The 11,554-nt window shown below is 45.2% G+C and overlaps 3 protein-coding genes across 4 annotated transcripts; 1 reads left to right on the top strand and 2 right to left on the bottom strand.

The window, feature by feature from the left end:
- Positions 1–2,524: 2,524 nt before the first annotated feature.
- Positions 2,525–5,459, bottom strand: wdr83os (WD repeat domain 83 opposite strand). Its single transcript, XM_042304726.1, has 4 exons — positions 5,298–5,459; positions 4,956–5,061; positions 3,997–4,094; positions 2,525–2,925 (listed from the first exon to the last, which is right to left on the bottom strand). The coding sequence occupies exons 1-4, from the start codon at positions 5,345–5,347 to the stop codon at positions 2,859–2,861; spliced, it is 321 nt and encodes a 106-aa protein (XP_042160660.1). The 5' UTR covers positions 5,348–5,459; the 3' UTR covers positions 2,525–2,858.
- Positions 5,460–5,554: 95 nt separating this feature from the next.
- On the top strand, positions 5,555–9,693 carry wdr83 (WD repeat domain containing 83). Of its 2 annotated transcripts, none has more exons than XM_042304719.1 (9): positions 5,555–5,734; positions 5,874–5,989; positions 6,184–6,304; positions 7,841–7,946; positions 8,190–8,238; positions 8,384–8,510; positions 8,604–8,671; positions 8,781–9,004; positions 9,224–9,693. In XM_042304719.1, exons 2-9 carry the CDS (start codon positions 5,887–5,889, stop codon positions 9,392–9,394), a joined length of 969 nt encoding a protein of 322 aa, XP_042160653.1. In that variant the 5' UTR covers positions 5,555–5,734; positions 5,874–5,886; the 3' UTR covers positions 9,395–9,693. The 2 variants fall into 2 exon arrangements, with proteins under 2 accessions (XP_042160653.1, XP_042160651.1); XM_042304717.1 differs by having other exon boundaries at positions 5,555–5,743.
- A 91-nt stretch (positions 9,694–9,784) lies between these two features.
- On the bottom strand, positions 9,785–11,155 carry LOC112241450 (persephin). The gene is made up of 2 exons (XM_042305495.1): positions 11,077–11,155; positions 9,785–10,725 (listed from the first exon to the last, which is right to left on the bottom strand). The coding sequence occupies exons 1-2, from the start codon at positions 11,153–11,155 to the stop codon at positions 10,247–10,249; spliced, it is 558 nt and encodes a 185-aa protein (XP_042161429.1). The 3' UTR covers positions 9,785–10,246.
- Positions 11,156–11,554: the final 399 nt, after the last annotated feature.

Below are 11,554 nucleotides of genomic sequence, written 5' to 3'. Positions count from 1 at the left end.
GAGGGAGACAGAAAGAGAGAGAATGAGAGAGAGGGGATAGAGGGAGAGAGATAGAAAGAGAGAGAATGAGAGACAGAGAGGGGATAGAGGGAGAGAGATAGAAAGAGAGAGAATGAGAGACAGAGGGGATAGAGGGAGAGAGATAGAAAGAGAGAGAATGAGAGACAGAGAGGGGATAGAGGGAGAGAGATAGAAAGAGAGAGAATGAGAGACAGAGAGGGGATAGAGGGAGACAGATAGAAAGAGAGAGAATGAGAGACAGAGGGGATAGCGGGAGAGAGATAGAAAGAGAGAGAATGAGAGACAGAGGGGATAGAGGGAGAGAGATAGAAAGAGAGAATGAGAGACAGAGGGGAGACAGAGGGAGAGAGATAGAAAGAGAGAGAATGAGAGACAGAGGGGATAGAGGGAGAGAGATAGAAAGAGAGAGAATGAGAGACAGAGGGGAGACAGAGGGAGAGAGATAGAAAGAGAGAGAATGAGAGAGAGGGGATAGAGGGAGAGAGAATGAGAGAGAGGGGATAGAGGGAGAGAGATAGAAAGAGAGAGAATGAGAGACAGAGGGGATAGAGGGAGAGAGATAGAAAGAGAGAGAATGAGAGACAGAGGGGATAGAGGGAGGGAGATAGAAAGAGAGAGAATGAGAGACAGAGGGGATAGAGGGAGAGAGATAGAAAGAGAGAGAATGAGAGACAGAGGGGATAGAGGGAGAGAGATAGAAAGAAAAAGCAGAAACAGAGAGAGGAGACAGAGGGAGAAAGAAAAGAGCTGAAACAGAGACAACGAGAGAGAAAAAGAGAAAGTGCAGAAACAGCAAGAGAGAGAACGAGAGAAAGAGAGAGAGCAGACAGAGGGAGAGAGAGCAGAAACAGCTAGAGAATGAAAGAGAAAAGAGAGAGAGGAAGAGAGAGAAAAGAGTGGAGACAGCAAGAGAAAGAGTTGTGTGCTAGGAGTTTTGCGTGTTTTAATCCATACTGTTTGAGATCAGTACTGAAGTGAGCCAGTTCCTTCATCAAGGATTTGTCCCCAATGGCACCCTATTCCTTACATAGTGCACTACTGGACTGGTCAAAAGTGGTGCACTATATAGGGAATAGAATGCCATTTGGGATGAAACCAGACCATGAGATGCACATTGCTTACTAATTTGTAAAGCAACTCCGCCCTCTAGTGGTCAATGGTAATCAACCATCATTGTTTTCCAACACATCTCCAATCAGGCAAGATTAGGCAGAGGAGATAGGCCTACAGCAGTAGCACAAGTGGTAATTTAGAGCATATTCAGTGTGCGGGCCTTTCTGTTCTATTCAAGATTTTAATAACCCAAAAAAATACACCCACCCCACTGATCAAAAAAGGAGAACTGCAGATGCAACAAATTCAATATCCTCTCTCTTTCTTCTGTTGGGGCAGCAGGTAGCCTAGTGGTTAGAGTGTTGGGTTAACAACCGGAAGGTTGCTGGATCGAATCCCTGAGCTGACAAGGTAAAAATCTGTTGTTCTGCGCCTGAGCGAGGCAGTTAACCCACTGGTCCCTGTAAGCTGTGGATGGTGATTAAGGCAGCCCCTACACCTCTCTAATTCAGAGGTGTTGGGTTAAATGGGGAAGACTTAATGCAGTTGGACAACTGACTTTTGATACAATAAACAAGATTGGGAAAGTCAGAGAAAAAGTTAGCTAAGGTACCTTCCAAAAACAGTCCAATTTGTGTTTTGAAAGCCCACAAAGATACACATGGGAACAACAAGGGGCGAAACCAGCAATAAACTACCAAAGCAGAAAAACTAATTTACTCCCTTTCAAAAAAGGTGCCCGTTGGCATTTCTATCCCCCCACCAAGTCAGTGCAAAATCAGGAGAAAAATTCAGTGGAGTTTGTTGAAACCGGTTGTCTCTGGCACGTGTCCCGAACACAGAAGTGTCCACAACACAGAAGTGCCCACTCTGCTGGGGCTGATCCGCCTTAGGCTGGTCGGACGTGAGTTATAAGTCCACTAAATCAGCTCCAGATCCGGCTGACTCCCCACTCTGCCTTTCCCTCTGCTCTGTCATTAGCAGGCACACACACACAGTCTGGAGGCAGAGAGCGTGTGGTGGAGAGCAGTGCCTAGATAGTGATTAGACAGGGACAGACTGAGGGCTTGAGTGAGGGTTTATGTCCTGTGTGTGAGTGTGGTGGGGGGGGGACCTTTTAGGACTGAGGTAGCTATTCCCAGAGCTAAACTGCAGAGAGAGATTGTACTGACTGCCTAGAGAGGCACACAGTCACTTTCATAACAGTTGCTCAATGTAAGCTCTTGGGTCAGATATTGGAAGGCAGTGGTGTTTGGGCCTAAAGACCCAAGACGTTATCAGAACATGCATGTGTAACAGCCCTGAATTGGTTAAACTCCTCAGCTTGGAATACCAATCCAACCTGTACCTTTTCGGTGGCACAGCTGGCTAAAGGTGTTTCAGGAGGGTGGTCACGGTACAGCTAAGCACAGTGACCCCCGTCACATGTAACAGGACAAACAAAACACAGTGCCTTTATAAAACCTTCCATCTTTATTTCCAACTAACAGACCTCAGCTTACAGCGGGTGAATCAGACAATTCAATAGAAAACCTGCAATATCTCCAGGAAGAGAGAGATTTTGGAGAATAACCAGGACCACCTGGTCTTCTTGTTCTTGCCTCATGTCCACCATTGTGTTTCCTCTCAATACATCCATCTTTATCCCTCCTCCCTCTCTGTCTCCATCCATCCATCCCCCTCTCTCTCTCCCAGATGGTCAGTGGGCGAGTCAGGAGTCAGTCTCCCACTCTCAATCTGGAACCGCCCCTCTCCTGCAAGGCCCCCCCGCCATTGGTCCTTGGTTACCACGGTGGCGACATGGGCTGGGGGTTCTGGAGGTATGACATCACCACGGCTGAGATGGACAGCCTGATCGAAAGAAGAGATTGAAGGAAAAAAAAGGATGAGAGAAAATAAAAATTAATTAGCAATAAATATTGAAGAGATTGCTCAGCAGAAGCCTCAGTGCCTTCAGGTTCAGTGGTTACACTGTGTCCTCTTTTTCACAGATCTAGGATCAGCTTACCATCCCTTAGGTCTTAACCTTCACTATAAAAGAAAAACCAAACCGACCTTGGATCAGTGTGTGTAATATATATATATACACACACACAATAAAAACTTCATGTTTTTCCATGGTGATTAGGCCTATATCACAGTTGCTGCATATTACACGTCTACAACATTTTGCTGATCCACACAGTTTGTGTTACCAGCCAGGACGGCATAGAGACAATCTTTAATTAAAAAACTAATCTAGGTGATGGACTGGGAGGCATCTACTACTGATGTCCTGACACACTCTACTTTACCTGCAGAGCCACACACACTACTTTACCTGGAAAAATGCCACACAGACACACACGCTCCCACAAAGTAAGTGGTATTATCTGCTGTAGTTAATTGTTATGGGTAAATGCAACACCTGGAGGTCAATGTTAAAAGCTTTTGGACATTAAAGCTGAGCCCATCGCATGTCACAATGCCAGGTAGAGCCGAGCGTTGCCAAACTAACTTCCTGTGTCTTTAGTTTTATTGCCAGGAGTGCATTCATTAGCGCAATCCGTAGCAAAACATTTTGCAACGGAAACATTTAGCAATGAAAAGTGTTTTTTATTGGACACATTCCGGTTAGTCCCTCCTCGGGTGTAATTCCCTAGGAACCAAACGCAGGCAGAATAAGAGCTGCCAAACTAACTTCCTGCTGCGTCCTGGTATTATAGTTAACACATTAACAGTGAGCCATTATGAGACAGATAATAGATAACTCTGCATTTTGGCATAATAGCAGACACTTTACACTTTTCTTTCACTCGCCCTCATAGTCGCATACAGACCCTGGGTAGGTTGGAAATATGAGACTTGATAAAAGAGACAGAACACGTACACACACAGACAGAGAGAGACAGACACACACACACACATATTTGTTCTACTCACATGAAGCTGCTCATCATCTGTTTGGTGTCTTCGGAGCTGCGTGAGTTAGCGAAGCTGATGAAGGAGCAGTACACTGCTATCCACGCACACCACTTTAACTGAAACACACAACACAGAAGGTTAAGGACCACAGAATGACCCACATACTATACTTTATAATGCGCTGTGTGTGTGTGTCAGCTTTTCTGCATGAGGCTGTAGAAGTGCTGTGGCATAGCCAGACAGTTACTAACGTATGGTGTAAGATAATGTGCCTACGTGTAACAGGTTAAGATCATACTGCAATTTCAATCCACTGCGTGAAATGTCACCATTAGCATTGCTGAATATGTGCCTTTTTCGCTGTCGCAACCGGCTAGTATGTTGTCAAGCGGGCGGTCACGTGTGTTTGAGAAGCAGAGGATCACTAGTTCGAGCTCAGTAAGAGGACAGGGAGAGTGAAGGAAAATATGTTGCTATGCTAGCACAGGGACACCGGTGCCCTACATAACATTTTAGGACTGATTTCAGTGGCAGCAGTCAGAGGGAAAGGTGTTGATTAAAAGAGCCATTAAATAGTTGGTAGCGTCAAGGTTACCGGTGTGCTGGACTTTTCATCAACTCCACTATCGGACGTAGTGACAATTCATCCAATCGTAGAGTAGTAGACCGTCACATTACCTAGGTGGGTGTAACACCCAGCACCACACACAGTCAATTAGGGATATGTGACAGAAAGTACTGGCTCCAGTTGATTTGGGGACACACACCCTTCTAGGATAAACCACTCAGTTGAAAGGCTGGAGTTGGCCCCCAGGTGGTAGACTTTAGTCCCGTAAATGGGAACACAGTGGGGCAACTTCTCCTTTGGGAGGTTACCTACCTACCTCCCTCCCTCACACAATTAATGGGGGAGGGGCGAGGTCATCTGTGTGTGTGTGTGTGTGTCAGTGTGGTAAAAACAGATGTCTCTGGGTCACCTTCAGCATCAGGCCACACATGCTGAAGATCATGCCGAGTAGGTTCATGTAGTCTGGAGTCGGGTCTTCCAGGGTGGGGTTTGCTTCAGTGCTGGGGGGCTTGTATCTGTAACAACAACAACCAAGATATGAATGACCCTACCACAAATAACGCAACTAGCTACCTTACTTAGCTATATGTCAGTGTAACAACATCTAGTTAGTTCACAAAATGACAGGCGTTCTAGCTAGCTTGTTAGCTAGTCTATAATCGCGTTAGAATAGTGCTGAAGACGTGTGATTTAGCTAAGTAGCTATCTCGTTAGCGCGCAAACCCAACGACATTTACTCAATTGTACTCACCGGATAATTTTGTTTACCCTTTGTGGGCCTGACATGTTGTTTGCGGACATAATGTCCTTCTTGTTGAGATATTTTTAAGGATTAATTTAGTGGCAGAACGGTGTTGAGTGGGACCCGTCAGCTAGCTCGGCGAATGAAGGGGCGGGGCCTATCAGTTCCGCTGTGCGATGGATGCATTTCAAAATAAATGCTTTAAAGGACGCGAAGGACTCTCAATGCGGAGGGAGAATGTTCGGACTTTTATTTTAACACAAATGCTTTTACCCGGAACGAAACGATTATCACAGACAGGAAGTAAACCACACATTTGCAAAAATATGAACATTCTGGAGCATAAACTGTAGGGGGAAAAAGGACTTCGTTTGCTGTTAGCTAACAGAAATCAATATGAGTCAGTTAATGATTGCTCTCTCATCAAACTAAAGCGAACAAGCAAGGTATTTCAGGTAGATATCTATCCAAGTTCCATGATGCTCTTTCCACAGCACTTGCTCTTTCCACTACTAACGTTAGCGTAGTTGATGCTCAAGTCAGGAGAAAAATAATAGCTATATGTTTCAACCTCTCTTTCTACAGGCAGAAGTGTGAAATGTCGTTTCCCCAGCCCAAACCTGAGGTCCCTCAGCTCCCCCAAAACCTTCTCAGGACCATAGACTGCCAACAAGGGGCTGTAAGAGCTGTGCGATTCAATGGTGAGAACTCAAACAAACACCCATACCGTGAGGTGCATTGACTGTTGCTCTACTTGGAGCTGCTTGTGTATGTCATGAGAGGCTGTATCTACATAACGCGTTTCAGGTGTTTTTCATCCTCTCATTTTCTCTCGACCCACCTCTTTCTCCCTCCCTGTCTCTCTCTCCCCCACCCCTCTCCCTCTCTTTCTCAGCTGATGGTAACTACCTGCTGTCTTGCGGCAGTGACAAGTCTCTGAAGTTGTGGAGTGTAAGTCGAGGGACACTGCTGAAGACGTACAGTGGCCATGGATACGAGGTTCTAGATGCTGATGGGTCAGTGTCTGTATTATTACACAAACCTATATCAGAAAGTAAGCTGGCCCTCTTTGAAGTCTTGTAGATCGATGCATTGCGCTCTTTTTGGTTGTAAAGCCCTCTTGCATAAACATCTGTGGTACGTTACTTAATTGTTAACCTGCAGAGGTACGAGTTACCAGACCCGGTCTCAGGGATGGCTTACTCTGGAGATCCCTTTAATCTCCACTGAGTTAGGTACATTTTTTAATCTGATTTGAGTTTTTGTAGTCTCCAAAACGGTGTAAAACATGATGATTTGGTGTCTCTACAGCAGGGGTCTCCAACCTTTTCTGTCACGAGACCTGCAACTCTTCCCGGGGTCCTAGGTGTTCAACAGATGTGTTTTATGTCAATATACCTCGTAAAATCATTTGTAAAACTACTCTCAATATTACAATTATTCAAAGAGAAACATCGAAAATTTATGTTTTGAGTCCATGTCAGTGCTTAAATCACATCTGAAGAAAAAAATTGGTCTAAAAAAAAAAAATAATTAATTTAAACGTTTTAGTGAAGAGGGGAATGTGTCAGTTGAGCGATGTTTTTTGCTGAGACAACTGCTGCAGCACGTCATGGCAGGGTTTGCAAAACAATCGCCACCCAATTGATACAAATAATCATAATATAGTGTTGTCAGGTAAGCCTACTTTGCACTTAACATTTAATTGAGAAAGTTTTGGGGGAAAGTGTTTCTGTCTACCCACAAGACGGTTATCATCATTGCTAACTGTCCTGCAAACAGAGTGATAGACAAACGCGTGCACTAAACAGCCAGCAATATTGCTGGAAATGAATTGTCAGATATTGTGCTAAGTTTGGGTTTTGAAGGCAGTGGTGGCTAACCAGGGGAGGGATAATGTCACTGTGGATTTGATTGGATAGTAGCCGGGAGCTTTATGTTTAGGACTGTTTGCGATGGAACACATTTAAAAAATGCACTTTCAGAACTGATTGGCGAGCTACTCACAGGTGGGCTGAGAGCTACTGGTAGATCTGCCTGATGGAGACCCTTGCTCTAGAGCAATACAGACAGCTGATTGAGGAACACTTTATTGAAGAATGTGTTTGGTAAAGGCCAAATTTGGGTTAAATAAAGCTGATCCTAGATCTGATTGAGTGGGAAGCACTTAACTTCACTAAGCGTTCTCTTTCAGTGTGATAGCTAGCTTATATGCAGACGCCAATGCCTGTATGTTCCCCTATATGAAGTAGGAGATATGCATTAGAAATGATACATACGGTATAGTTGATAGATAAGAAGCAGCACATGTTTTACTCATTCAGTATTCTTGTTTAAGTTCCCCTATCCATCCATCTGCCTTCTGTGTCCTTTACTCTCTGTCTGTCTTTCCTCTGCTGGTCATTCTCTATGTGATCAATCTGCTTGCTTGTGTAGTCTTCCTCTATCCATCTGCCTGCTTTGTCCTTCACTGTCTCCCTGCTGCCTCTGGGCCCCTGGGGGAATATGATCTGAGGTAATGGTGTGTGTCTTACCATCGATTCCTTCCCTAGTTCCTATGACAACAGCCAGCTGTGTTCCTGCAGCTCGGACAAGACGGTGATCCTCTGGGACGTCGCCACGGGACAGGTCACCCGGAAACTCAGGGGTCACGCTGGGGTGAGAGAAAATAATACAACTATGTTTTCCTGTGTCACAGAGAGAGAGATGGAGTTTTAGAGAAAGAGGGGAGGGGAGAAAGAGGCGGGTAGGAGAGGTCAGGTGGGTCAGAAAAAAAATATAGAAAGAGATGTTTATGTTGAAGGAATAGAGACAGGAAAGAATACAACAACTAAACCTCTAACTGGAGCCATTTATTAACATGGATATGGCTCTGCCTCTGGTCTGTCTCTCTGTTTGCAGAAAGTCAACTGTGTCCAGTTCAATGAAGAAGCTACAGTCATTTTATCTGGTGAGTTTTCTCGTTCCTCCGTCCTTCCTCAGCAAAGTGCATCTCAGTCACCTCTACAACCAGGTTTGTGGCTTCAGCATTGTCCTGCTCATCCACAACAGGACCCACCTCAAGTGTGTGTGTGTGTACTCGTGTCGGTCTCTAGGCTCCATAGATGGGACAGTGCGCTGCTGGGACACCAGGTCCAGAAAATTTGACCCCATCCAGATTCTGGATGAGGCTCAGGATGGTGTCAGCAGTCTGAAGGTGTCTGAACACGAGCTGCTCACTGGGTCAGTACCAAGTCTGAACCTTTCTGTTCATTTCAGTTTCATTCTTATAGAAGAGTCCTCTAAGCATATTTTCTATCTCATGTCTTTCTCCAGGTCAGTGGACGGGAGAGTGAGACGGTATGACCTGCGGATGGGCCAGCTGCATGTGGACTTCATCAACAGTCAGTATCTAGTCTTACCAACTAGTTGTTGTACTAACTATCACTAACTTCTGTACCTAAACCACCCTGAGTCGCATTGATTTCTTATGTGTTTGTCTCTGTGTTCCAGGCCCCATCACGTGTGTGTGTTTCAGTGCGGACGGCCAGTGCACTCTGACCTCCAGCCTGGACTCCACCGTGCGTCTACTGGACAAGAGCACAGGGGAGATGCTGGGAGAGTACACAGGACACAAGATGAAGGGCTACAAGCTGGACTGCTGTCTGTCCAGTAAGGATACTCACGTCCTGAGCTGCTCTGAAGACGGACACGTGTACTGCTGGGACCTGGTAGAGGTACGAGGGATGGAGGATTTGTTCATCTAATAGATAGTTCCACTACCTATCAAAATGAATTGATTTGATTGGTTGATTTTGCTAACTGGATGCATATTTGAAACGGAATAGCACAGCAGTATCTGTAAATGTCAACAGCTGCAGATTCAAGGACTTGGTATGTGTGCCTATTGGTGTTAGATTCTTTCCATCTTTGAACATCTCTTGTTTCTCTCTCAGGGTTCTCTGATGCTGAAGCTGCCAGTCGGGAAGGCTGTCGTCCAATCGCTGTCTTTCCATCCCTCGGAGACCCGCCTCCTCACAGCCATGGAGGGGCGTGTCCAGGTGTGGGGGGCGGAGCCAGAGGAAACTGAAGAGGATGTGGTGGTTGTTCAACAGGAAAAAGCATAGTAATCATTAGGTGGACATAACAGAAAGGAAAAGAGTCATGATATCGTCAGAACTGATGAGTTCCCTACTGTACTGAACTGCCTGTTCTTGACTAAGGGTCAGGGATCGGATTTTGGTTGAGGGAAATGGTTGTGTGTTTGAAATGTGACGTGCCGTTGCTTCCATGGCTAAAATATGGAATAAATTAATGAAAGTACTGCTGATGTCCCAGCATTATCAATAATGTTTTTTTAAATATTCATTGTAAATATTTTGTAAATGATGAGTTTTGAATAAACCCTTTGTGTTTTCCAAATGAATCATAGGCTCTAATATATATTTCTTAGTAGCCATGAGGGAAAATGTAATATCACTCACCAACATTGGTCATAAAACATGTAGATATGGTTGTCTTTATTACAAGTTGTACATATGAATATGGCACATGGACAAAATAAATTAAGTAGCATCATACAGTTAACATCTCAAATAAATAAATAATTTATTTTACATAAATACCTTGTTGGTTCGCTGAGGACCTTTTTTCGAATTGTAACAGTTTTACTCAACAATCAACCATAGTGTTAACCACTATTCATTTAATCTATGCAGCAAAATAAGATCCATTCAACATCATTGGTATAATTAAAAAAACTCCCCCAAAGCAACTTTAAATAAATATAAATATACATACGCAAAATGAATGCATTTCTTTCTAGCAAATTATAGCTACATCTGTAATCTCTTTCCTCCTGATTCTCCTTTTGTACAGCCTGAGCCTCTATGCCGCTCCCATTGCATTCTGAACAGCCAATGGCCACGGCCCAAAAGTCAATGTTCAGGCCCTCCCCCTTCACGTCCAGCTCCTCCCCATTAACCCACACAGGTACACCCTGCAGCCGACAGCTTCTCCACCTTGTGCCAGCGATGGGCGTTATCCAAAAAGGCTAGATCTTCGTGGTGGGTGGGCCTGCAGCATGGTCCATTCTGCCACGGCTCTCCATTCTGCTCGGGCAGGGCCCCCCTCAGGAGCAGGTTGGTCAGGGTCAGATCATGGTTGGAGCGGACACGGGGACAGTCTCCGCTGCAGTACTTGAAGAGGACGGTCTCGTCCGCGTCGTAGCCCAGACCCAGCTCTCGTACCTGGAGGAGGATGGAGCGGAGACGACATTGGGTTGAAGAGCGGCGGGACCGGATTGGGATGACTGGGGATGGGACGGAACCCCTTTGGTCTTCTACTGCAAATCTGGAACCTTCTGTGTTCTTATTGTTGTTGTTCCCTTTGTTGGATTCTCCTCCTCCACCTCTCCTCTCCTCCTCTGATGGGGAGGATGATGCTTGCCCTCGCTGCTCTGAAAGATGGTGATAAAGAGAGAGGGTTATTAAGAAACTCATCACACCAGCTTAGACCAGATTCCATTACACTATAGACTGCAGTAGACTGATAGTCAGTGCTACCCTACCCTGAAAAACTCCAGAACAGAAATCACACAATATGCTCTCAAAATTCTCCAGTGACTGTGTATGCCTTGTCACTCAAGTCCCAGTGTCAAACATCATCCTGATGTAAACCAATCTCAAAGTACACAACAATATCTAGACACATATAACCCAGTACAAAACTGAAGAAAATAGGAAGAAATTCTATCCTGTCCCATCTCCAATGTCGAAGGTCGTGAGTCGTGACCCCCATCCATCCTTACCGAGTAGTGAGCGCAGCCAGTGTCCCTCTCCTCTCTGGACACAGAACAGCAGAACAACCAGCTTCAGTAGAGACCTCATATCTCCCCTCTTCTCTTATGTTGATCCCTCTTCCTCTCTACGTAAACGATTGAACAGTGGATGAGTGTCTATGAGTGATGCTGAGATGCAACAGAGTCCCAACCTCCATTATATATCCCTCCGAAAAGTAGGGGGGATGAGACAGGATGTGGGGGGGCGGTGAAACGGGGGGGGGGGTACACACTAACCCGCTCCTTGCCAAAGCGCCAAGCCCGTAGACTCACTTGAGTTTTGACGGTTAGCGGTTTGATTGTTGGATGGGTGTTTGACCAAGAAATGTGTCATATTGGGATTATATTTAACAGGTATAAATTGCATTCTGAGGGCCCCAGCCCAGGTGTTTTCCGATGGATGCAAAGGCTGCTTCATGGGAAAAATGAAATCTGGAGGCTAATAACT

This window comes from Oncorhynchus tshawytscha, linkage group LG02, assembly GCF_018296145.1.
Source record: "Oncorhynchus tshawytscha isolate Ot180627B linkage group LG02, Otsh_v2.0, whole genome shotgun sequence".
Taxonomy (NCBI): Eukaryota; Metazoa; Chordata; class Actinopteri; order Salmoniformes; family Salmonidae; genus Oncorhynchus; species Oncorhynchus tshawytscha.
The sequence above is the reverse complement of the archived record's forward strand: the minus strand, read 5'-3'. Positions and strand labels throughout refer to the sequence as shown.

Excerpts from the sequence above, each read along its gene's own strand:
- wdr83os (XM_042304726.1), bottom strand. The coding sequence starts at position 5,347 with ATGTCCGCAAACAACATGTCAGGCCCACAAAGGGTAAACAAAATTATC. Across the intron at positions 5,062-5,297 it reads AGGGTAAACAAAATTATCCG|ATACAAGCCCCCCAGCACTG; the intron begins GTGAGTACAATT and ends TTGTTGTTACAG. Across the intron at positions 4,095-4,955 it reads TGTGTGGCCTGATGCTGAAG|TTAAAGTGGTGTGCGTGGAT; the intron begins GTGACCCAGAGA and ends TGTGTGTTTCAG.
- wdr83 (XM_042304719.1), top strand. The coding sequence starts at position 5,887 with ATGTCGTTTCCCCAGCCCAAACCTGAGGTCCCTCAGCTCCCCCAAAAC. Across the intron at positions 7,947-8,189 it reads AACTCAGGGGTCACGCTGGG|AAAGTCAACTGTGTCCAGTT; the intron begins GTGAGAGAAAAT and ends CTCTGTTTGCAG. Across the intron at positions 8,511-8,603 it reads GAACACGAGCTGCTCACTGG|GTCAGTGGACGGGAGAGTGA; the intron begins GTCAGTACCAAG and ends GTCTTTCTCCAG.
- LOC112241450 (XM_042305495.1), bottom strand. The coding sequence starts at position 11,155 with ATGAGGTCTCTACTGAAGCTGGTTGTTCTGCTGTTCTGTGTCCAGAGA. Across the intron at positions 10,726-11,076 it reads CTGGCTGCGCTCACTACTCG|AGCAGCGAGGGCAAGCATCA; the intron begins GTAAGGATGGAT and ends ACCATCTTTCAG.